General features: G+C 47.6%; 1 protein-coding gene across 2 annotated transcripts in view; it reads right to left on the bottom strand.

The window, feature by feature from the left end:
• Positions 1-25,876, bottom strand: part of LIAS (lipoic acid synthetase) — a 37,946-nt gene that overhangs the window by 9,285 nt on the left and 2,785 nt on the right. For both annotated transcript variants that reach the window (XM_073561089.1, XM_073561088.1), the window contains exons 2-10: positions 25,072-25,238; positions 19,344-19,437; positions 19,026-19,106; positions 18,791-18,947; positions 8,650-8,707; positions 5,953-6,081; positions 5,700-5,845; positions 5,544-5,614; positions 2,561-2,672 (exon numbers count right to left, since the gene is read on the bottom strand). In XM_073561089.1, the coding sequence (XP_073417190.1) occupies positions 2,561-2,672; positions 5,544-5,614; positions 5,700-5,845; positions 5,953-6,081; positions 8,650-8,707; positions 18,791-18,947; positions 19,026-19,106; positions 19,344-19,437; positions 25,072-25,238 (1,015 nt within the window). The remainder of the gene's footprint in view (positions 1-2,560; positions 2,673-5,543; positions 5,615-5,699; positions 5,846-5,952; positions 6,082-8,649; positions 8,708-18,790; positions 18,948-19,025; positions 19,107-19,343; positions 19,438-25,071; positions 25,239-25,876) is intronic.

The raw sequence follows: 25,876 nt of genomic DNA, 5'->3' as shown, positions 1-25,876 counted from the left end.
TGACCATCATTTGCGGAGGTGGATGCTCTGGCCGAAGACCCCCTCCAGGGGTTACGAAAAGGCCGAAAACGCCTCTGTGTCTGCCTGAATGCTGGCCAAGTCCTCTGCTGCGGGAGGAAACTACTCCTCCCCCCTGTGGCTTCTGAGATAAGCTTATCAAGCTTCTCACCGAACAACCGATTGCCCTGAAACGGCAATGAGGTCAAGGACTTTTTGGAGATAGAATCCGCCTTCCACAATCTCAGCCATAATGCTCGCCTAATGGCGATCGCATTTGCTGCTGCCACCGCAGAACACTCGGCCGCGTCCAGAGAGGCGCTGACGAGAAAATCACTTGCCCCTAAGATCTGATTTGTCACCTCCAAGACCTCCGCAGGCAGGTCTCTGTCTTGGAGGGCATTCTGCAGAGCGTCCGCCCACGAAACCATGGCCTTAGCCACCCAAGTAGCCGCAAAGCAGGGGGCAAGGGCCGACCCCGCTGCCTCATACACCGAGCGGGCAAGCCCCTCTATAAGGCGATCAGTTGGGTCCTTGATAGAAGAACCGCTGGGTATCGACAATAGCGATCTTGACGCTAAACGAGATACCGGTGGGTCCACTACTGGCGACTCCACCCATCCCTTATGGAGTTCAGGAGGAAACGGATACTTAGCTTGCAGCGCTTTTTGCATTGCAAAACGCTTATCCGGGTGTTCCCTATGTTTCTGAACTAGCTCCTCGAACTCCGGATGCGTGGCAAACCTTCTATGCGGTCGCCTGGTCTTTTTGAAGGAGACCTTGTGACCTGAGGCCGTGGACACATCGTCCTCGATCTCTAAAGTCTGGTTGACTGCCTCAATGAGGCTGTCCACCGAGTCTTGGTATCCCAGGCTTTCTGGATTCCAGGCCTCCTCCTCCTCGCCCTCATCCTGCTCGCTTCCTGAGCTCGGCGACGGGGAACGAGATCTAATACCCGCCACCGAAGCCCCAGAGGGTCCGGCCGACGGGGAACGAGCTCTTTTGCTATGAGCTTGTCTGGTGCTGGAGCGGCCTCTAACGGTCGGAGGGTCCTGAGACGTGGACGAGCTGTCTTCCGCTGGCAGACCACCATCCTTGTCCCTACCTGGGCCTTGGAGAGACTCAATTGCCTTTGTAAGGGATATCATAGAGTTTGATAAAGACACCGCCCATTCTGGAGGGTCCTGACCTCTGGGCTCTGCAACAATGGGGGGCTCTTGGGCTCGCTCCGACTCGCAGGCTTCACAAAATTTACCCGGCTGTGCCTTAGGCAGCCTGACCCCACAGGAAACGCAAACAGCGTATAGGAAAGAGTGAGCTTTCCCTTTGCCAGACATATTGCAAGGTAGGGTAGGAGGAGGAGGATAACCCCTTCCTTGACTACTAGTGCGGCACTCGCAACGGGGATGCACTTACCCACCGGTAATGGCCCAACTTTGCGTCTCTTCCGTGCAGCGTTACCCGCCGGGGCACTTGCACTCCAGGAGATAGGGGGCGGCTTCCGGCCCCACTTCTGCGAGGAAATGCAAGGAGGGGGGCGGGAGGTCCCCGGTAACTGTGCGCGCCCGCCGCTCTCCGCCCCCGGAAGTTAGTGGGCGGGGCTTCTGGCTATCCCCGGAAGTCGGCGGGCGCGCGGACTCCGGACCTCCCCATACAGCGGGGACCGTGGCAGCCCGCGGGTCTCTGGCCGCCCTCCACGTGCGGCGTTGGAGGGAGGGGGCGGGAGCTCCCCGGTCACTGTGCGCGCCCGCCGCTCTCCGCCCCCGGAAGTTAGTGGGCGGGGCTTCCGGCCATCCCCGGAAGTGGGCGGGCGCGCGGACGCCGCTCTCCGCCCCCGGAAGTCGGCGGGCTCACAGCTCTCCTGCTTACCCACCGGGGGCAGCGCCGGGTGAGAGACGGACTACCTGGTCCCGGCCTGATCAACCAAAGGTGAGCCGGGCCGCCGAGGGGGCTCCACGGAGGTGCTTCTCAACCCCATCCCTGGGCAGGGAGGGGGAGGCTACCTTACCTGCGCCTCCAACTCCACCCCTGGACTCACTACCTAGGGGTGGTAGGGGCATTTCCACGTTGCAGGAGAGAACAACGTGGAGGATCGCTCACACGTGCTCGCCCGTTGGGGACGATGGGGAAACCGCAATCCTCTTATCAGGATGCGTTGCCGCCTCTTTCAAAATAAAAAAGAAAAATAGTTGTCTGGGGAAAAGTCCCAGATGTGTCCCTCGGTGCGGGAGAGAAACACGTGGAGGGTTACTCACACGTGGTCGCCCGTTGATGATTTGGGGAGATCGGATCCTCTCTATAGGATCCGTCGCCCCTGTCTTATCTTCATAGAGAGAAAAAAAAAAAAAAAAAAAAACCTAGTCTGGAGCTCCAGACTGCGTGTGCCTCCATCAGACACTAAGCAAAAAACTGAGTTACGCCCGGTCTGGGGGCGAGGGTGTATGCGGCGGAGGAGGAGCTAACTCTTTTTTTGTATACTTAGTGTCAGCCTCCAGACGGCAGAAGCACACACCCACAGTCTCTGTGTCCCCCAATGAGACGAAGGAGAAATACAATGGCGTACCTGCTTTGTAAGAGGACCGGACCAGAGGACCACTGGCTGTGTACAGGAATCCTAGCTCGTTGCCTATTTTCTCCCAGTGCTTAAACTTTTCAGGTGTGACATACTCTTCAACCTGCAGAAAAACAAGTTAAATTATCTGATCTGAGAAATCTGCTATTTTGTTCCTCTCGGACTGATCTTTCACTCTCAATTAAAGGGTAAAATTTGCATTCAGTGAAGAGACTTTCCCATTACTGAGATAAGAGATGACAGTTGGTGCCCATGAGATTCTATGAAGAGGACAGTAGGGAGGAGCTGGAGGCAGACACAGACATTCTGCTGCAAGTTCTGCTGGAACCACAGTTGCATGTTAAATCTTTGGTATAATATATCAATAATAATTATATATATATAGTAACTGTCATTTAAAGTGTAAGCCTTTAATATTTAATGAATAAATATTATCTATAATAATAAATGCCCTAAGCAGCTTCCGGTTGTAACAACTTCTGTCCAGTTGTAACCGGTGACGTCACCGCACACCTCTTTCCATGTTAACCCTCAACACACACACTCCTCTCACCTTTCACCATCTCCACTCACGTCCACTCACTCTTTCTCTCCACATACGACCCTTTCTCTCACTCCGTCTCTCATACTCACGCCGTCATCGCCGCTGATCCACGATCCCCGACATCTTCTTCCGCCGGCGCCATCCTGGATCCAGACGTCCTCCACGCCGGCGACATGTTCTTGCGGCGACGCCATTTTGGATCGGCGAAATCCCGCGATAGTCAAGATGGTGTCGCCGCAAGAACATGTCGCCGGCGTGGAGGAAGTCGGGATCCAAAATGGCATCGGCGAAAACTCGCGAGATTTCGCCGACGCCATTTTGGATCCCGACATCGTCCACGCCGGCGACATGTTCTTGCGGCGCCGCCATCTTGACTATCGCGGGATTTCGCCGATCCAAAATGGCGTCGCCGCAAGAACATGTCGCCGGCGTGGAGGACGTCTGGATCCAAAATGGCGTCGGCGAAAACTCACGAGATTTCGCCGATGCCATTTTGGATCCCGACGTCGTCCACGCCGGCGACATGTTCTTGCGGCGACGCCATTTTGAGTATCGCGGGATTTCACGATACTCAAGATGGCGTCGACACAAGAACATGTCGCCGGCGTGGAAAACGTCTGGATCCAGGATGGCGCCGGCGGAAGAAGATGTCGGGGATCGTGGAGCAGCGGCGATGACGGCGTGAGTATGAGAGACGGAGTGAGAGAAAGGGTCGTATGTGGAGTGAAAGAGTGAGTGGAGATGGTGAAAGGTGAGAGGAGTGTGTGTGTGTTGAGGGTTAACAAGGCAAGAGGTGTGATGCTATCGCATCGGGCCATAATCTAGTATATGATAATAAGCCTCTTTCTCCTCCTGGACTGATCATTCATTTATACCACTCTGAATTCACAGATAAAATCTGTATTCAGCGAAGAGAGATTTATACATTAATGAGACAGGACCTTATCAGTAGTAAATGTCATCTCCTACTATGTAGATGGGAGGAACCAGAAGCAAAATACCTCCTTCCTCCTCCAGATTACATAGAACATTATGCGCACCAGCTGCCATCTATCTCAGTAATGTAACTTTCTGTCTTCACTGAATACACATTTTATCTGGGAATTGAGAATTTTGGAAATGATCGATCAGTCCTGGTGGAGAAAGACGTTCTGATAAGAAACTATGTAACAGATCTTATTTTCACATGTACTATCAATTGATGACATAAAAACTAAAACAATGGTTAGGCCAGGTTCATACTGCGTTAAAGCAGTCCGTTCAACGCATAGCTTTGACGGACTGCGTTAACACTACAGCATAACGCGATCACGTTATGCTATACCGCTAGCACAGATGCTTCATCTGCGCTAGCGATGACGGACCGTCAGACGCTGCAGCCCACGTCCGAGGGTCCGTCACAGAATGACGGCACATCGCGAGCGTATGCTGATTATGACATGCGACAGCGATGCGCCCGATAATGGGGGTTAATGGTAGCGTTAACGGATACGAATTGCGTTACATCGCGTTAGCCGCGGTGTAACGCAATCCGTTAAACGGAATGCCTGAACGCAGTATGAACCCAGCCTTATTGTTTAAGGCGAACGTGCAGCAGAAAGTTTGTGTCTGCCTCCAGCTCCGCCCTCCTATTCCATAGAATATTATAAGCACCAACTGTCATCTCCTATCTCAGTAATGGGAAAGTCTGCCGTTACTTAATATAGATTTAACCCATGGATTGAATCTGAAAGATCAGTCCGGGAGGAGAAAGAAGCAGGTTTCTCTGATAAGATCTGTTACCCAATTGCTTATTTTCACATGCACCATTGATTTTGAAATACAAATTAAATTGACTATTATTCTTTAAGGCCTCCATACACATTATGCTAATCCCAAAGTGCTCAGCTGACAGTCTAATGTGTTTGGAGGCTCCCGATTCTCCTCCAACTGAGGATGAATATCAAATGATGGACTTCCGATCCTCCGGGGGATAAGCCACTCGCGGCTCCCAAAGAGAACACAGGAGCGTTCGGCTACGCTGAGCGTTACTTTGTTCTGCTGGCAGCATTCACTCCCAATCATTTCACCGACCACTAGGAGAAACATTTCAGGAACACTTTCCTCTCTTAGGGTATGTGCACACGCTGCGGATTCTGCTGTGGATACGCAGCGGATTTGGCCCTGCGGATCAGCAGCAGTTTTTGCTGTGGTGTACAGTACCATTCTAGCCTATGAAAAACAACACCGCAGCATGTCACTTCTCTGTGCGGAATCCGCAGCGGTTTCACATCTTCTCCATTTTGTAGAGGTGTCAAACCGCAGGGGAAAACTGCGGATTTTGCAAAATCCACGTGGAAAAATCCGCAGGTGAATCCGCAGCGTGTGCACACAGCCTTAGATATTAATACATTCATACAAAGGAAACTTCAGCGTGGAGTGTGCCCGCACCTTGAGATGACGCTTCGTTGGCTGCATGTATTGGCCGAGGGTTAAACAATCTACGTCTGCGTCACGTAAAGCTAGAAAGACCATACACATAATAAGCTCATTAGTAACCCGACATATGACTAGTGAGACGACACCCCAATGGTAGCCCTCCGATACCTGCCATGGTGTCATACACTTGCTCCTCGGTCTCTCCTAATCCCAGCATGATGGATGTCTTAGTCACAACATCAGCTCGCACCGTCTTCGCATGTCTTAGGACGCTAATAGATTGCTCAAAATTTGCACGAGGGTCACGGACCTGCCTATAAATATATACGGAGATGTAAAGTACATGGAATTCAGCGAGGTCAATATCATATTTGTGGACAGATGGTGATCACAGGTAATAAATATGATATAAGAAGAATACCTCTGTAGAGCAGGAACGGTCTCCACATTATGGGCATAAACGTCCAGGCCGGAACGGACAATGGTTTCTACGGCGTTCTTATCCCCACGGAAATCTGGCGTTAGACACTCAATAAGGATTTTGGAATTCCTGAGCGAATAGGCGATAATGCAGAATTAAGGAAAGGACAATAGTAATACATGACATGACAAATGGCGCCATTAGCAATCAATCAATGCTTTCGACACAGTTGACCACTGCCTCCTACTACAGATCCTCTCCTCCTATGGCATCAAAGACCTCGCCCTATCCTGGATCTCCTCATACCTTTCCAACCGCACATTCAGCGTCTCCCACACTACCTCCTCATCCCACCCTCTCTCTGTTGGAGTCCCCCAAGGCTCTGTTCTAGGACCCCTACTCTTATAAATCTACACACGTGGCCTGGGGAAACTCATAAAGTCCCACAGATTCCAGTACCACCTTTATGCCGATGACACTCAGATCTACCTCTCGGGCCCGGACGTCACCTCTCTGCTCTCCAGAATCCCAGAGTGTCTATCAGCCATATCCTCCTTCTTCTCCTCTCGCTTCCTCAAACTCAACATGGACAAATCTGAACTGATCATCTTTCCCCCATCTCACAGATCTTCCTTACCCGACCTTTCTATAACAATTGACAACATCACGCTTTCCCCCATACCAGAGGTCCGCTGCCTCGGAGTAACCCTTGACTGCCCTGTCCTTCAAAACCGCACATCCAAGCTTTCTCCACCTCCTGTCGCCTCCAGCTCAAAAATTCAAAAATATTTCCAGAATCCATCCTTTCCTCAACCCTCAATTTACTAAAATGCTTGAGCATGCCCTTATCATCTCCCGCCTCGACTATTACAACATCCTTTTCTGTGGCCTCCCTGCTAACACCCTCGCACCTCTCCAGTCCATCCTCAACTCTGCCGCCCAACTAACTCATCTCTCTCCTCGCTATTCCTCCACTTCTCCCCTCTGCAAATCTCTTCACTGGCTCCCATTCCCTCAGCGTATCCAATTCAAATTACTAATACTGACCTACAAGGCCATCTACAACCTGTCTCCTCCATACATCTCTGAACTAATCTCCCGATACCTTCCCTCACGGACTCTCCGGTCCTCCCAAGACCTCCTTCTCTCCTCCACACTTATTCGCTCCTCACCCAACCACCTCCAAGACTTCTCCCAAATAGCCCCCATCCTCTGGAATGCTTTGCCCCAACACGTCTGGCTATCAACCACACTCGGATCCTTCAGACGGAACCTGAAAACCCACCTCTTCAGGAAAGCCTACAGCCTGCAGTGATCCCCGCTGCCTCCTCACCACTACTGGAGCTACCGCCTCACCATCACTGAAACTGCTGCAACCCCCCAACCTACTGTCTCCTTCCCCACCATCCTGTAGAATGTAAGCCCGCAAGGGCAGAGTCCTCTCTCCCTTCTATATCAGTCTGTGATTATTAGTTTGTTTACTGTGATAGCTGTAATTTGTATGTAACCCCTTCTCATGTACAGCACCATGGAGTCAATGGTGCTATATAAATAAATAATAATCAATGTGGCATAGTCTGGACTATGGGAGCTGTCGGCCCATGAATTAGAAACTGCAGGGGAGGACATATAATCGGTGCAACCATAAAGGGGCCCAGAGGTAAAGCGGCCACCACCACCTGCACAGCAGGTGGACCTGTGTATTAATAGAAGCTCTCGGACTGCAAAGGGCCCATATACACTACTGACACAGGGGCCCGTTTCTCTGTGTCCACTCCTAATAAACTGCGTATATTTCCAAGTACTTTTATTGCAAATTCACACAATTAACAGTTATTGTAGAGAAACCATTGCAATTCCAATGTAGACATTTATTAAAACTAGATTTTTTTTTTACAATTTTTCCACAACTGCAATTGCAACAATTCTGCAAAAAAAAGGTATTTTTTGCCATTTTGCAATAACACAGCTTTTTACTGCACGATATAAAGGCAGATGCATGATTGGTAGTGACTAATATTCTTATGAACGGTAATTTTATGCATCTTTTTATGCGTTTTGCTTCTGAAATTGTCACTTGCTCAGTTGGAAATGAGGAAGTCATAACAATTATTGCTACATGTGAACAGACTTTTACACTTGTGGTCAGATTTTTCTACGCTTTCACAAAGGTCAATGAACCTACCGTATATAGCAAGGGGATGGTATGGGGGCTGTACAAGTAATAAGAGTTTAAAGGGGTTGTCCAATACTCGGACAGCCTTTTCCCCATCCCTGTGATGCCCTACTGTAAAATAATATCACCTACACTCCCCTCCGATGCCAGCTCCCTTCCAGCACTGGCTCTCCCAGGCATTGCATGACATTGGCATCAGGGATCGCGTAACATAACAATCAGCGCTGGCGTCACTCTCCTCTCCTACAGATCAATCACATACATCCGAACAAAATGTGAGAGCAGCCGCAGCTCTCTTTACCTCTGAATGTATGTGATTTGTCCAAAGGAGCAGAGAGTGACGCCAGTACCAACTGGCCACAGGGATTGCATGACATAATTTTATGTGATTCCCAAGAAAGCCAGTGCTGACACCGCTGCAAAGGCGCTGACACCAGAGGTGAGTATAGAGGTGCTATTAACCATTATGTGGAAAACTGCACAAATTTCCCTGAAGACATAAATGACTATTTTATATGTACCTCTCTTTAAGAAGAGACACCGTTCTTGCAAAGTGTTCGGCTCCTCCATCTGAAAGATCTGGACAAGTGCGAAATAAAAACGGAAGAAGTCATAGGAAATAACACAAAAGGCCAGAATTACAGATACTTGTGCATATCAAAGGGTTACTCCCATCTTAATCCCTTCATGACGCAGCCTATTTTGACCTTAATTACCTGGCCATTTTTTGCAATTCTGACCAGTGTCCCTTTATGAGGTAATAACTCAGAAATGCTTCAACGGATCCTAGCGATTCTGAGACTGTTTTATTGTGATATATTGGGCTTCATGTTAGTGGTAAATTTAGGTCAATAATTTTAGCGTTTATTTGTGAAAAAACTTGGAAATTTGGCGAAAATTTTGAAAATTTCACAATTTTCAAATTTTGAATTTTTATTCTGTTAAACCAGAGAGTTATGTGACACAAAATAGTTAAGAAATAAAATTTCCCACATGTCTACTTTACATCAGCACAATTTTGGAAACAAAATTTTTTTGTTAGGAAGTTATAAGGGTTAAAAGTTGACCAGCGATTTCTCATTTTTACAACAAAATTTCCAAAACCATTTTTTTTAGGGACCACCTCACATTTGAAGTCACTTTGAGGGGTTTATATGGCACAAAATACCCAAAAGTGACACCATTCTAAAAACTGCACCCCTCAATCTACTCAAAACTACATTCAAGAAGATTATTAACCCTTCAGGTGTTTCACAGCAGCAGAAGCAACATGAAAGGAAAAAATGAACATTTAATAATAATAAATTTATAATAATAAATTTTATTTCTATAGCGCTGACATATTCCGCAGCACTTTACATTTCAGAGGGGACTTGTACAGACAATAGACATTACAGCATAGCAATAATCACATAGATCATAACAGATACCAAGAGGAATGAGGGCCCTGCTCGCAAGCTTACAATCTATGAGGAAAAAGGGGAGACACGAGAGGTGGGTGGTAACAGTTGCCCTGATTGTATGGACCAGCCATAATGTTAAGTGTGTAACAGTACAGACACAGAGGACTAATGGATGCATAAAGCATGTGGGAACATGATGCGGGGAACCTAGTTATGGTAAAACTTTTTACTGTGCCACACAGGGATAGATTAGGTTAATGTGTTGAGGCGATAGGGAAGTCTGAATAAATGCGTTTTCAGCGCACGCTTAAAATTGTAAGGATTGGGGACTAATCGTATTGACCTGGGAAATGCATTCCAAAGAATTGGCGTAGCACGTGTAAAGTCTTGGAGACAGGAGTGGGAGGTTCTGATTATTGAGGATGCTAACCTCAGGTTATCAGCAGAACGGAGGGCACGGGTAGGATGGTATACTGAAACAAGGGAGGAGATGTAGGGTGGTGCTGAGCCATGGAGGGCTTTGTGGGTGAGGGTAATAAGTTTATACTGAATTCTGGAGTGGATGGGTAGCCAGTGTAATGACTGGCACAAGGCAGAGGCATTGGTGTAACGATTGGCGAGAAATATGATCCTGGCTGCAGTATTCAAGACAGATTGGAGGGGGGAGAGTTTGGTAAGAGGGAGATCGATTAGAAGAGAGTTACAATAGTCGAGACGAGAATGAATAAGAGAAGCAGTAAGGCTATGTGCCCACGCTAGCGTTTTTAAACGCTCAGGAAAAGGATCCCCTTCCCAGAAAACGCGCGTCTTTTTCCGTGCGTTTTTTTTACGCATTTTTTTGACACGCGATTTCTGGGATAATTGGAGATGGCTAAAAACGCTCAGCAATGCAGGAATTAATGAGCATGCTGCGTTTTTAGCCGCTAAGCGATTCCTGAGCAGTTAAAAACGCATGCATTGGCACAAAAAGCCAAAAACGCATGCTAATTAATTTGATGCATCTTTTAAGCGTTTCTGCAGCGTCTGAGCCGGCTCAAACGCTGCGGAAACGCTTAACAAAACGCATCGTGGGCACACAGCCTAAGAGTTTTTGCGGAGTCAAAAGTAAGAAAAGGTCGAATTCTAGAAATGTTTTTGAGGTGCAGATAACAAGAGCGAGCCAGTGATCGGATGTGGGGGGCAAAGGAAAGCTCGGAGTCAAGTATGACCCCAAGATAGCGGGCATGTTGCTGGGGAGTAATAGTGGACCACACACGTAAATGGCAATGTCGGGTATAGGTACATTAGTAGCGGGAGGAAACACAAGGAGTTCAGTCTTTGACAGGTTCAGTTTCAGATATAGTGAGAACATGATGTTAGAGAAAGCGTTTAGACAATCGCTGGTGTTTTCTAGAAAGGCTGGCGTGATGTCAGGAGAAGAGGCATATAATTGGGTGTCATCAGCATAGAGATGGTACTGGAAACCAAATCTACTGATTGTTAGGCCAATAGGGGCAGTGTACAAAGAGAAGGAGTGGGCCTAGGACTGATCCTTGAGGGACCCCAACAGTAAGGGGAAGATGAGAGGAGGAGGAACCAGAAAGGAGAAGAGAGCACATGACAGAAATGAATCCCCACTCCCTGCCCATATCCCCATCACACATCCTCCATCCCGTAGGCACATCTTCCCTCTTAAATGGATACCCAGTATGGAAGTTAGGATGTGGGATATTAGGTGTAGTAGTCTGATGGCTCAGGCTGACAGAATGATGTGGGATATTAGGGGTAGTAGACCGGTGGCTCTGGCTGACGGGATGATGTGGGATATTAGGGGTAATAGTCCGGTGGCTCTGACGGAATGATGTGGGATATTAGGAGTAGTAGTCCGGTGGCTCTGGCTGAAGGGAGGATGTTGGATACTAGGGGTAGTAGTCCGATGGCTTTGGCTGACGGGATGATGTGGAATATTAGGGGTAGTAGTCCGGTGGCTCTGGCTGATGGGGTGATGTGAGATCTTAGTGGTAGTAGTCCCGTGGCTCTGGCTGACAGGATGATGTGGGATATTAATTGTAGTAGTCCGGTGGCTCTGACGGGATGATGTGGAACATTAGGGGTAGTAGTCCGGTGGCTCTGGCTGACGGAATGATGTGGGATATTAGGGGTAGTAGTCCGGCGGCTGTGACGGGATGATGTGGGATATAAGTGGTAGTTGTCCAGTGGCTCTGGCTGACGGGAAGATATGGGATATTAGGGGTAGTAGTCCAGTCGCTTTGATGGGATGATGTGGGATATTAGTGGTAGTAGTCCGGTGGCTCTGGCTGATGGTATGATGTGGGATATTAGGGGTAGTAGTCCGGTGGCTCTGGCTGATGGGATGATGTGGGATATTATAGTGAATGTGGCTATGCGGAATGAGCGGGGCTGTACACTCAGCTTTACATTTATATATAGATATAATCATTATAATTTGTTATAACTAACCGTAGTTAGTTACTATGCCTGGGCAGCGCCGGACTCTTCAGCTAATAAAAAATAAAAATAAAAATGCAAATCTTGGGAAAAAGGAGATTTTTGTGTACTCACCGTAAAATCTCTTTCTCTTAGCCTCTAATTGGGGGACACAGAACCATGGGTGTTATGCTGCTGTCCACTAGGAGGCGACACTATGCATAATCTGAAAAAGATTAACTATGGCTCCTCCTCTGCAGTATACACCCCTGGTCGGCGTCAGCCTTTTCCAGTTTTGTGCAAAAGCATTAGGAGGAACATAACAGAAACGACATAACCATGCCTGTAAGAAGGCTACTATGTACAAGCTCAAGAAACAATATGAGAACTCAACCGTAACAACGGCCCGTAAGGGCAACAGGGTGGGAGCTGTGTCCCCCACTTAGAGGCTAAGAGAAAGAGATTTTACGGTGAGTACACAAAAATCTCCTTTACTCTGTCGCCTCATTGGGGGACACAGAACCATGGGACGTCCCAAAGCAGTCCCTGGGTGGGAAGCAATAGACGAATATTGTGCTAGCAGGTCCCTAAACTTGGGGCACTGCCGCCTGCAGAACCCGTCTACCCAGGCTCGCATCCGTTGAGGACTGGGTATGAACACTGTAGTGTTTTGTAAACGTGTGTAGGCTAGTCCAAGTGGCCGCCTTACACACTTGTTGTGCCGAAGTCTGGTGCCGAATGGCCCAGGAGGCCCCTACTGCCCGCGTTGAGTGTGCCGTGATACCGGCCGGAAGAGGAGAATTGTTCAGTCGGTAAGCCTCTTGTATGGTGGACTTGACCCACCTGGCAAGGGTAGCTTTGGAAGCCGGCAGACCCTTGCGAACGCCTTCCAGAAGAAGGAAAAGGGAATCAGACTTCCGGAATGGTGCAGTCCTAGACATGTATATACGCAATGCTCTGACGAGGTCAAGCGTATGCAGAGCCTTCTCCACTCTATGAACCGGACAAAGGGATGGCAGTGAAATTTCCTCATTGAGGTGGAAGTTGGACACAACCTTCGGAAGGAAGGATGGTACTGTGCCGAGAACCACCTTGTCCTGGTGGAAGGCTAGGAAAGGCCGTCTGCAGGAGAGTGCTGACAATTCAGACACCCTGCGTAGCGAGGTGATTGCCACCAGAAAAACCACCTTCTGCGACAGAATGTGGAGCGGGACTTCCTTAAGGGGTTCGAAAGGTGATGCCTGCAATGCTGTCAGGACCAGGTTTAGGTCCCACGTTTCCAGTGGACGTCTGTAGGGAAGAACTAATTGGGAAACTCCCTGGAGAAAGGTCCTTACTTGCGGCTTGTTAGCAATGCGCCTTTGGAAAAACACTGAAAGCGCTGACACCTGGCTTTTAAGCGAGCCTAGGGATAGCCTGGCGTCCAGGCCCAATTGAAGAAAACCGGGTACCTTCGGGAGGGAATACGGGAGTGGGACCGGTACGCGAGATTCGCACCAGGTAAAGAAAGCTCTCCAGGTACGGTAATAAATCTTGGCGGAGGCTGGCTTCCTTGCCCTGATCATGGTCGTAATGACATCTGGTGAGAGCCCTGCCTGGGTTAGAACCCAGTTTTCATGGGCCACGCCGTCAAATTGAGAGCCCCTGAGTTCTGATGGTAGAACGGACCTTGTGACAGAAGGTCGTGACGGTCGGGGAGACGCCAGGGGGCGTCTGCTGTAAGTTGTACTATGTCGGCGTACCATGTACGTCTGGGCCAGTCTGGCGCGATCAGGATGGTTGGAACTCCCTCTTGTTTGATCTTCCTCATGACCCTGGAGATCAGGGGGAGGGGTGGAAAAATGTACAGAAGCTGGAACTGGGTCCAGTCCTGAACCACTGCATCCACTCCGAGCGACCGCGGATCGCGTGTCCTGGTCATGAAATTTGAGACCTTGGCATTGAAATGGGATGCCATTAGGTCCACGTCCGGGGTCCCCCAACGATGGCAGATCTGGTGAAAAATTTTGGGATGGAGAGACCACTCCCCCGAGTCCATTCCTTGTCTGCTGAGGAAGTCGGCTTCCCAGTTGTCCACACCCGGAATGTGGACCGCAGAGAGTACCCACTTCGTATCTTCCGCCCAGTGGAGGATATGTGCCACTTCTCTCATCGCATGGGCACTGCAGGTCCCGCCTTGGTGATTCACATATGTCACCGCCGTGGCGTTGTCCGACTGTATCCGTATGTGAGAGGCTGCCAGCAAGTGATGAAAAGCTCTCAGTGCCAGGAAGATGGCCCGAATTTCCAGGATATTGATGGGCAAGGTCGCTACCACTGGTGACCACTTGCCTTGTGCCCTGTGATGTAGGTGCACCGCACCCCAACCTGTCAGGCTTGCATCGGTGGTCAAGATCTTCCGTTGACCTGAGAGAAAGGATTTTTCTCTCGCAAGCGAAATTGGCTTGAGCCACCAGTGTAGGGACCTCCTGGTTGACAATGTCAACCGGAACTCCCTGTCGAGGGAGAAGGGATTCTTGTCCCAAGACTTGAGGATGGCTAGCTGAAGAGGCCTGAGGTGAAACTGGGCAAATGGTACCGCCTCCATTGCTGCTGCCATCCTGCCGAGGACTTTCATGGCAAACCGGAGAGATCGGGGAGGATTGCGGAGGAGTACGCGAACTCCCAGACGGAGAGCCAGTGCCTTGTCCCTGGGAAGGAGCACCAGACCCCTGGAGGTGTTGAATAGCATCCCCAGGAAGGTCAGGGACTGACTCGGGGTAGTCGATGACTTTTGTAAGTTGACTAACCAGCCCAAGCGTCTCAGAGTGTCGATTGTGATTGAGACGCTGACCTCGCAGTCCTTGAAGGTGGAAGCCTTGATGAGAAGGTCGTCCAGGTATGGAACGACTACAATGCCTCTGGTGTGTAGAACGTCCATGGTGGCTGCCAAGATCTTGGTAAACGTTCTGGGAGCCGTGGCGAGTCCGAACGGGAGCGCCACGAACTGGTAGTGGTCCTGGTTGATCGCGAACCTGAGAAATCTTTGATGGGCGAGAGCAATTGGTATATGCAGGTATGCGTCTTGTATGTCTATGGAGGCGAGATATTTTCCCTGCTCCTTGGACGCAATGATGGACCGAAGGGACTCCATGCGAAAATGCCGGACCCGTACGTATTTGTTGAGCTGTTTTAGGTCTAGTATGGGCCGGACGCTGCCTCCTTTCTTGGGGAATACGAATAGATTGGAGTAGAACCCTCGAAAGCGATCGGTCACAGGAACCGGTACAACGACTCCTGCTTGAAGGAGAGAGGAGACCGCTTGGTGGAAGGCACGAGCCTTGTCTGGCGGTTTTGGTGGGACAGAAAGGAAGAACCTGTTCGGTGGACTGGAAGTGAACTCTATCTTGTATCCGGAAGAAACTATTTCCCTGACCCACCTGTCTTCTGTAATAGGCAGCCAGACTTGCTGAAAGAGTAGTAGTCACCCGCCTACTGGTGGGGTGTCTTCCGGAGTTCGTGAGTCATGATGAAGCGAAATTTTGAGGTTTTCCTCCCTTGGGCTTCACTTGGCCTGCTTTCGACTGCCAGGTCCTGTCCGGGCTCTGCGCCGCCGGTGGGTTGTCCCTGCTTGAGGAGCGGTTACGATTTTGTGCTGGGCGCGAGACGGACCAGCCCAAAGAATTCCAAAAGGATCGGAATCGTGTTTGGTTACGCCGTTTAAGCGTGCGTTTAGGTTTTAGTTGAGGGAGAGAGGTACTTTTACCCCCAGTGGCGTTGGATATCATTGTGTCCAACTTTTCACCAAAAAGCCGTCCAATAAGGTACGGGAGATGCGTGAGGGACTTCTTTGAGGCCGCATCCGCTTTCCATTCCCGCAGCCAGAGGATACACCGAATTGTGATGGAGTTAGCTGCTATCCCCGCTTGCGGAGTCCAGGGCTGCATGAAGCATGTAATCTGCTACCACTGCTATTTGAACCGCTTGGTCCAGGAGCCCGGGATTTGAAACTTGGAGACTCTCTTGCAGTGTTTTGGCCCAAGCTAGAATAGCCTTGGCCGCCCAAACTGAAGCGAACGCGGGGGCCAGGGAGGCTCCTGCCGCTTCGAAAACTGAACGAGCCATGCGTTCTACCTGCCGGTCTGCTGCATCCCTTAGGGTTGAGCTATCTGGCAGTGAAAGTAGGGTCTGTGCTGCTAGTCTAGAGACTGGCGGGTCCACTTCGGGTGGATCTGTCCACTGCTTGGTGTCCTTTTGTGGGAAGGGGTACCTAGCCTCCAAATATTTGCGATTGGTAAATTTCTTCTCAGGCTGCGAAAACTGCTTAGTAAGGATCGTCTGAAATTCCGGGAGGTTAGAGAAAACCTTAGGTGGTTTCAGGACACCTTCAAAGCAAATTTTGTGTTCTGGGGCTTCCGGGGTTGGATCAGAAATGTCCAGCACCCGATGGATATAAGAAATTATGTCTTCAACTAGCGCTGTATTGCTAGGGGGGCAAGGGACTAGGGACCTCTCCGTCTCGTTGTCTGATTCGGAGTAACAGATGCCTTCCGAATCCTGGGTATCGCTGATGCGTTCCCTGGTGGGTGAGCAGGGGTGGAGGTCCTCTGTAGGCGGGGTTTACTGCGGAGATCTGCGTTGTCTGTCTCTGGTAGGGGACAGTCTAGGTGACCTGGAGCTACGGTGTCTCTCCGTGGAGGAGGATGACCGTGTGCTATGGGATGACGCAGAGGAACGGGACGTGTGGGCTCGCTTACGTCTGGGAGAGCCAGAAACGGCCTGTCCCTGAGTGGAGCTGTCCCTTTGCTGGGTAACAGACATAGCCGAGACAAGATCCTGCAGAGCCTGGAGTAACGTGGAGGTTAGGTTATCTATGGACTGTGTCATAGACTGCGACATCTGGGTAGCCCATTCCAGCATGGTAGCAGTCACTGAAGCATTGGTAGGAGCCTCTTGGGGTTCTGACCCAGTATTCTGGATACAGTCCCGACAGTGGGGGTACGTGCTGCCACTGGGGTCCTGCCTGGTTCTCTTGTACCTTGAGCCTGGCATAGTGCTCAGAGGGCGGGAGGGCTGGCTATGAGAGAGCCGTACTGGGGTGGATGTTCAGGGGAAACTTATGGGAGAGCCTTAGAGGGATCCGGATTCACAGCCGAGCATAAGAGCCCGCGCTGTGATCTTACCCCACCAGTGTGCTCCTAGGTCCAGCGCCGAAGATCCACCGTCCTGTGCCCCCCGGAGACTAGCTGGCGTGTTACTGCTGATTTCCTTCCTTTGCCTGCGTCAGAAATGGCCGCCGGGAGAGTGAGGAGGGAGAAGAAGGGGGCGGAGAGCTGAGAAAGGGCGCGCATAGTATGTAGAAACGCGCCCTTTCTGCTTCGATCCGCCCCATCTATGACACTGTGGAGTGTCATAATTGTCATCCGGGGGCGGGGAGGTGGGGCGGAGAGGAGGCGGCGGCTTCAACTAGGCCGAAGCCGGGCCTAAATTAGAAACCAATGCCCAGAAGGGCTCCAGGCCGGCGCGGTAGTCCGGGAGGGGGTCGGATTTTAACCGGACCCCCCCCCCGGATTGAAAGGCAGGCTAGCGGTGGGGCCGCAGTCTGAAGCGGGGCCCTGTGATGGGTCCTCCTGAGGCGCTAGAAGTGATGCTGCCGCAGAGACAGGGGCGCAGGGAGCCCTGTGTCTGCATGTGCCATGCCTGCCAGAACTCTCCCCCCGGCCCCGACAGAGGCCCGCAGCTGGCTGGGGACCCTGGATATCGTCCCGATTGCCATGGTGCAGACCCTACCTGTGGTGTCTCCACCTAATTCCCCCAGAGGAGGGTTATGGAGTGTGCTGCTGTCGCCACCAGGGGGCTTCTTCCTCGCCTCGACCTCAACCCAAGACCAAAAGGAATTGGGGAAGGAGGGGGGGTCTCGACTTCGGACCAGCACCCGCAGGGCTGGGGAAGGAGCGACATGGGGAACTGCCATCTCAACTTCAACTGGGCACCCCAAAATCGAAGGCCGAGGAAGGAGCCATGTCGGGAGTCTCACAGGAGACCCACTTTTCTTCATCTGTCATCCGGAAGAAAAAACATGGAAAAAAGAAAAAAATCTTTAGGTGTGCCTCCTTGCGACACTAAGCAAAAACTGTAGAAGGCTGATGCTGACCTGGGGTGTTTACTGCAGAGGAGGAGCCATAGTTAATCTTTTTCAGATTATGCATAGTGTCGCCTCCTAGTGGACAGCAGCATAACACCCATGGTTCTGTGTCCCCCAATGAGGCGACAGAGTAATACATTTTTTGGCTTGTGTCGCCATTTTCTGAGATACAACTTATTGTGCTCTGAATGAGCTGGCCGAAGGCTTGATTCTTGCATGGTGAGCTGTGATTTTTATCACTACCATTTTGGGGTACAATGTTTTGATAGCTTTTTTCACTGAAGGGGGGATGCAAGATGAATGACATTGACATTTAGGCCACATTCACATGTTCAGTATTTGGTCAGTATTTGACATCAGTATTTGTAAGTCAAAACCAGGAGTGAGTGATAAATGCAGAACTGGTGACGTGTTTCTATTATACTTTCCTTCTGATTGTCCCACTCCTGATGGAAAATACTGACCAAAAACTGACTGTGTGAACGTGGCATTAAGGTATTAAACTGCAGTAATCGGAGTAAGCTCTGGTTGCTGCTGTTAGAGGTAGATGCCAGCTGAATAATAAAGTCAGAACCTACTTGTGGAACGGGCTCAGCTCCTGAGCCTGCTCCATATACCTCCATCCAACATGTAACATACTTGTCTATCACAGGTCGGGAAGGGGATAATGTGCATAACATGCATTACAGTCATGTGGCGCATACCAACCGTCTCTGTCCACAGACGTCAGGACCACGTAATCCAGTCCCCAGTCCGCTATGGCTTTAGCTGTATTGTACGGTTCATCTGGATCTAGTGGTGGAGGCTTTTTAGCCGTTTTCACTGAACAGAAGCGGCAGCCCCTGGTGCACGTGTCTCCCATTAACTGAGGATAGAACAGAAGAAAAGGATCACTATGCCGGACGAGATCCAGGTGTGGCAATTACCTTATTCCTTTACTCACCATGATTGTTGCTGTAGCGGTTCCATATTCTCCACCACCCCAGCACTCTCCAATGTTGGGACACCGGGCTTCCTCACACACCTAGTCACCAAAGAGAATCATTTACAGACACTAACTTGGCTGCTAACATAATTTATGTTGGCAATGAGATACCGATCCTCTTATCTTCCCTGTATTACATTAATGAACATCTTGGGGAGAGCAAAGCGGCAGCGAATACAAATACCAATGCGTCTCCTGCAACCGATCATGCCGGAACTCCTGATCTTTTTTTTTATCTTTATTTTTGGGGGAAAATACCTTCTTGCTCATACTTACGGTGTGAAGATTCAGATTTCTTAAAGAATTTTTCAGTTTATTAAAATTTTTCCCCATTGGAATCTCAGTCTTTGCCCAAGGAGGGAGCCGTAATCTGAAAAATGGATACAAAAAAACATACATATATATATCATATGCATTTGAACAGGGACACGGTTTTCACACTGAAAATTAATTGTGCGACAAAATCTGCCTGAATATTCCACCGTGTGAACGTAGCCTTAGGTCAGTAGAAGTTTTTCAGCTTCAAAATGTAAAATAAAATTTTAAGTACATCTCAATACCTGGAGATGTTTCCACTACAGAATTATTCCGCCTTAGTGTCTGTTCACACCTACATTTAGAAATCCGGCTGTTCACAGTTCCAGTTTAGGAAACGACAAAATGATTGACCAAAATGGAACAATTACCTTACGGACAGCAAAATGGCATCACTAGGCATTCAGCATGATGACCTTTTTTCTTCTGTTCTAAAAACTGAAACATACCAGAAAAAGAGATGGACCCTATAATAGTCCATGTATGAAAAAAGGAATAGGGAACGAGAGAAGTCAGCTCACCACTCCAAGAATGAGTTCCACGCACGGAGCCACCTGGGCAGAGTGTGCAAGTTCCAAAGAATGAAGAAAAAAAGGTACGCCAGCGTAGAAAAATAGAAAACTTCGCCTTCAATGGAAAAAATTAGTAAAAACGGCCCCCAATGCGGACAACATATGGATCCCAGAGAGCTACCAACTGGCGAGATTCGACACTCCGGTCTTAATCATGGTTAGTGTAAGTTGTCAGACTGGAGGCTTAAAAACCTTTTGTAGAGCAAACCAGTGAAAAAGTCAGAGCTAATTATTAATTTAATCACAAGGTGAGTAGATTTAACTCTTTGTGAAAGAACTCCAACAACATGCATGTACCATATGAAATAAAAGCAATACATCATGAAAAGGCAATATGCAGACACAAAATAATTAATACCATGAATGAAACAGACTCTTACTCTTATGGAAAGAATCAGGATATGTACTCTAAGAACAGAATAACTGAAAAGATAAAAAATATATTAAAATCAAGGATAAAATGAAAAACAAACCCCCCTAACCTACTATCAACTTCATAGCTAATATTCAAAGAAAAGCATTGAACCCAAAACTTTCAATTAGGCCCTGAGGTGCTAATGTCCCCAGCCTAAAAATCCACTGGCATTCTCTCTTAGCAAGCCTATTTTGTAAATCTCCTCCTCTAGGGCCCAAATCAACTAAATCAATACCTTTAACAATTAGCAAATTGGAATTACAACTGTGATGTTTCCTGAAGTGTCTAGGTAAGGTTTTCAAGGAAGTCTCATCTTTAGTTACCTTTGCTTTGTCTATATCTAGACAATGCTCGCGCACCCTCACCTTAAGTTCACGCGTGGTCATGCCTATATAGACTTTGCCACAAGGGCACTCGGCGTGATAAATCACACCTTTTGATGAGCAAGTGATGTGGGCCCTAATGTCAAACTTCCTAGACCTATCGAAGTTAAAAAAAGAAAGAAGCCCTTCTCATGTTGGCACATCCTTTACACAACCCACACGGAAAGAAGCCCTCACGTTGAGAATTCCTTCATAACTTTTCCCTTCCTTTAGGATCATAGGTGCTGCGAACCAAGATATCACGTAAATTTGAAGCCCTCTTAGCTACAAAAGATGGAGAGGAAGGCAGACATTTTTTGAGAACTGGATCCGTAAAGAGAATCTTCCACTGTTTTACCACACTTTGCTTTAAATCATCCCATCTGTTATTATAATTCGTGATAAATCTCACCTCGTGTTCGGTCTTTTCTTGAGTTACCACAGGTAAGTTCTTATGCAAAAGATGATCCCTTGATGTATCCCTAGCCCTCCTATATCCTCTTTGAATCACTCGTCGGCCATAACCCCGATCCCGAAAACGTTCCTTTAAAATCCTTGCCTGTTCCTCAAATTGGGATTCTTCTGAGCAGATACGCCTAGCTCGTAGAAATTGGCCAATGGGAATGCCTGAAATCGTGGATCTAGGACGAGCCGATGAAGCATGTAACACCGAATTTACAGATGTGGGTTTTCTGTAAATAGTAGTAGAGAGACGTCCGTTCAGAAGAGCTGCAATTGACAAGTCAAGGAAGTCGATCTTACGTCCATATTTATAAGTCAATCTGATGTTTTGATTGTTGGTATATAAGTTTTTATGAAAGGGTTAAATACCAACAATCAAAACATCAGATTGACTTATAAATATGGACGTAAGATCGACTTCCTTGACTTGTCAATTGCAGCTCTTCCGAACGGACGTCTCTCTACTACTATTTACAGAAAACCCACATCTGTAAATTCGGTGTTACATGCTTCATCGGCTCATCCTAGATCCACAATTTCAGGCATTCCCATTGGCCAATTTCTACGAGCTAGGCGTATCTGCTCAGAAGAATCCCAATTTGAGGAACAGGCAAGGATTTTAAAGGAACGTTTTCGGGATTGGGGTTATGGCCGACGAGTGATTCAAAGAGGATATAGGAGGGCTAGGGATACATCAAGGGATCATCTTTTGCATAAGAACTTACCTGTGGTAACTCAAGAAAAGACCGAACACCAGGTGAGATTTATTACGAATTATAATAACAGATGGGATGATTTAAAGCAAAGTGTGGTAAAACATTGGAAGATTCTTTTCACGGATCAAGTTCTCAAAAAATGTCTGCCTTCCTCTCCATCTTTTGTAGCTAAGAGGGCTTCAAATTTACGTGCTATCTTGGTTCGCAGCACCTATGATCCTAAAGGGAGGGAAAAGTTACGAAGGAATTCTCAACGTGAGGGCTTCTTTCCGTGTGGGTTGTGTAAAGGATGTGCAAACATGAGAAGGGCTTCTTTCATTTTTAACTTCGATAGGTCTAGGAAGTTTGACATTAGGGCCCACATCACTTGCTCATCAAAAGATGTGATTTATCACGCCGAGTGCCCTTGTGGCAAAGTCTATATAGGCATGACCACGCGTGAACTTAAGGTGAGGTTGCGCGAGCATTGTCTAGATATAGACAAAGCAAAGGTAACTAAAGATGAGACTTCCTTGAAAACTTTAAGGTACTGTCACACTTAGCGATGCACCAGCAATCCCGACCAGAGATATGACGCGGTCAGGATCGCCGGTGCATCGCTAAGTGGTCGCTAGTGAGCTGCCACACAGGCAGATCTCACCAGCGACATCGCTGGGTACGGGGATCGCTACTTACCTGTCACACTAGGCGATCCTGACGTCCTCCCGCCCGGCTCCATGCTCGTCTCTCCACAGGAAGCGCCGCAGGAAGCTGACGACGAGAAATGGTCCAGCCTGTTCTCGCGCGATCACCGATAACCAGCGGGAGAGCGGGTCGTAGGTAAGTATCAGACACAGCGATATCGCTAGCAATATCGCTATAACGTCACAAGTTATAGCGATATTGCTAGAGATATCGCTTAGTGTGACAGGCCCTTTACCTAGACACTTCAGGAAACATCACAGTTGTAATTCCAATTTGCTAATTGTTAAAGGTATTGATTTAGTTGATTTGGGCCCTAGAGGAGGAGATTTACAAAATAGGCTTGCTAAGAGAGAATGCCAGTGGATTTTTAGGTTCGGGACATTAGCACCTCAGGGCCTAATTGAAAGTTTTGGGTTCAATGCTTTTCTTTGAATATTAGCTATAAAGTTGATAGTAGGTTAGGGGGGTTTGTTTTTCATTTTATCCTTGATTTTAATATATTTTTTATCTTTTCAGTTATTCTGTTCTTAGAGTACATATCCTGATTCTTTCCACTAGCAGCTGCCAAGAGTGGATACCCTGGTCCATCCATGGATGAAGATATGAAGATGGGATCTTGAAGGGGACCTATCAATTCCACCCCTATTGACGTTTGAGGGACAAGATCAACTAATTGTGTGAAATCTAGTTTGGGATTATAATATACTATATTTGTCTTTATACTTTATTGGCAATATTTCTGCAATGTATGTTTAAAAGTATATATGCTTATGGTGAATTCAATCTATTTTCTATGGATTGGGGCTTAGGGTTGGCAAATTGTCATCTCTGTCTTATGCAAATAGGTGATTTGGTGGGTCTATTTACAAAAATATTAGCTTATATAGTTTTCTCTTTTTTTGTGTCTGTGGTCTGCTTTGGGGGAAGTTGTATAGGAATTTGGGCCATTTGACTTTAATTTTGAATTTTCAACTTTCTATTTTAAAAGATTCATGGTATGGTGCCAAATGCAAATATAAATTAACAGGGGTGGTTATAATATATATCACCAGTTATATTGGATTATAGGGAGTGTGCCAAGGTATTTTATGTAGGTGGATCTGTTTAAAAGTACCTTTGGATGTTCACTAACAACGGGCCTATTTGTGACATGTTATCCTATAATGTGGGTGTTACATTATAATTGAGAAACACTTTCATTAATAGGGATTGGATTGGTTATGAAGGCGGTGCGCATGCTGGGATTTTGAGCTGTCTTGAAGAATTTGCGGCGTGTCACTGGTGTTTCCGTGGCAACTGGGACACCTTAGTACCTGGTGGTACATGGACCACATGACCGCTGCGGGTTTTTTCCATCGGCTGACGGGTCTCAAAGAATCCCGAGCATGCGCCGAATATGCCTGGATTAGACAGACGTAGGACTCTAAAATACGCAGGCGCAATAGACTGTTTTATGTATATATGGGAGTAGGACCTTTCCGGTATGGGCCACGTGACTACTGATTGCATTCTTATTGGTTGGAGGGAGTTATGTTGCCAGACCTAGGTTGAGCATAGGACTTTAATGCGCGCAGGCGCAGTAGGTATTTTTGTTAACATGCTCACGTGGGCTGTCTTTCGATTTATATGCGCGCAGGCGCGATATGTACCAAAAGAGCGGTATATGTTTTTAATCAGGTGAAACTTGTTAATATCGACCAATCATGGGAACTGAATTTATATTTAAGTGGGTAAGCCCCATGCCTAGACACGCCTCCTTGATGAAGCACAGCGAAACGCGCGTCGGGGCATGAGGGACGTTCCAGGAAGCATCATCAGCTCATGTTATGCTGTTATACTTATATTTATGCCTTTTTGCATGGTATTGAGATATGTGGGGATTGGTATGGGCATAGCGGGACATGTCTGAGTATAGTCAGCTGATGAGTACCAAAAAAGTAAATCATATTAATCCCTTTCAGTGATATGTAGCATGTGGGAGTGCATCTGCATAATGAAATGTGCTGAAAAATGATGCTACTATGATTGTTCTGTCTCTCTTTATGGTCTAGCACCTTCTTTTTAATCTTTTGTATTGCATCGTTAATAATAAATAAAGATAACCTTTTTATGTACCATTGTGTGGGACCTTCCTTGGTTTAAGGTGTATAGGTCCCCACAAAAGTTATTTATAGTTGGTTGGTGGCACATTTCCCAGTTCAGGGATGTTGCTTATTGTTTGCGCAATTTGGTGAATATAACGTTCTAATATAAATCGGGCTGTCTGATAATACACCCCATATGATGTACGCTGGGGAGGGAGTCAGCATTACCCATTACTTTCCCCTGTTCTCCAACAAATAAAAAAAATGCCAGTAACACTGAGTCTGCTGCAGCCCCCTTACACTGTTCATCCAGGTGGACTGATAATAGCGCAGGCCGGGGACCAGTATAAGCTCCGTACTTCATGAGAATATCGGGGAAGACAGATCTTTATACCTCTCTCCCTTCTGACGCTTCAGATTGCCTTTATAGTCCGACCATGCACTCTTATCAGCCAAATCCCCCGATATAAAATCTTGTAGGTCTGGTCCATTCTGGATGAGATATTTCTTGTCATTTGATAAACCGACGAACACCCGGTAAGATGTATGATACTCAGCCACCTATAAAAGAGGATATAAGAGAATTAAATGCTTCAGGCGCTGGTCAGACACACATCTGCTTTACAAATATGCTGCTCAAAAAATAAAGGGAGCACTATAACATAGGATCCTATGTTGTAGTGTTACCTTTATTTTTTTGAGCAGTATACAGTATATTAGAAATTAAGCTTAAGGCCGCAATCTAGATTTTTCATGTACACATTATTTTTGTATTCTTTACATATAGAACATGTACACAATAAAGTCTATGGGGCTATTTGTATGTCCGTGGATTTTTCAGACCACCTGTTTGCTGACTTCCCCCAAAAAAAAATTATACTGTTTTTTTATTTTATCCAAGTCACAGATCAAAGTTGTCAGTGCAATTCTATGGGTCCATGTGAAACGCCGACAGCAAATTGATGGCATTCTAGTTCTGTCCATTTTTTACTGTTTGCCAGGAGAAGCTTGAGAAACCTCCATCAGTTTTCTTGTAGCCGCAATTCCAACATTGGCTTTTCAAAGTCAATACACCAGCTTCATTGGGTTTCTTGTCCTTCATTCTTTCTTGGCCATAAAACAGTGGGACTCTCGAGGATCTGACAGTTATACAGTTGAAAAATGTAAATAAGGGTTTTTACTAGATTTTTAATTTAAAC

The sequence above is a fragment of the Dendrobates tinctorius genome, unplaced genomic scaffold, assembly GCF_039654945.1.
Source record: "Dendrobates tinctorius isolate UK_male_01 unplaced genomic scaffold, ASM3965494v1 ptg000314l, whole genome shotgun sequence".
Taxonomy (NCBI): Eukaryota; Metazoa; Chordata; class Amphibia; order Anura; family Dendrobatidae; genus Dendrobates; species Dendrobates tinctorius.
The sequence above is the reverse complement of the archived record's forward strand: the minus strand, read 5'-3'. Positions and strand labels throughout refer to the sequence as shown.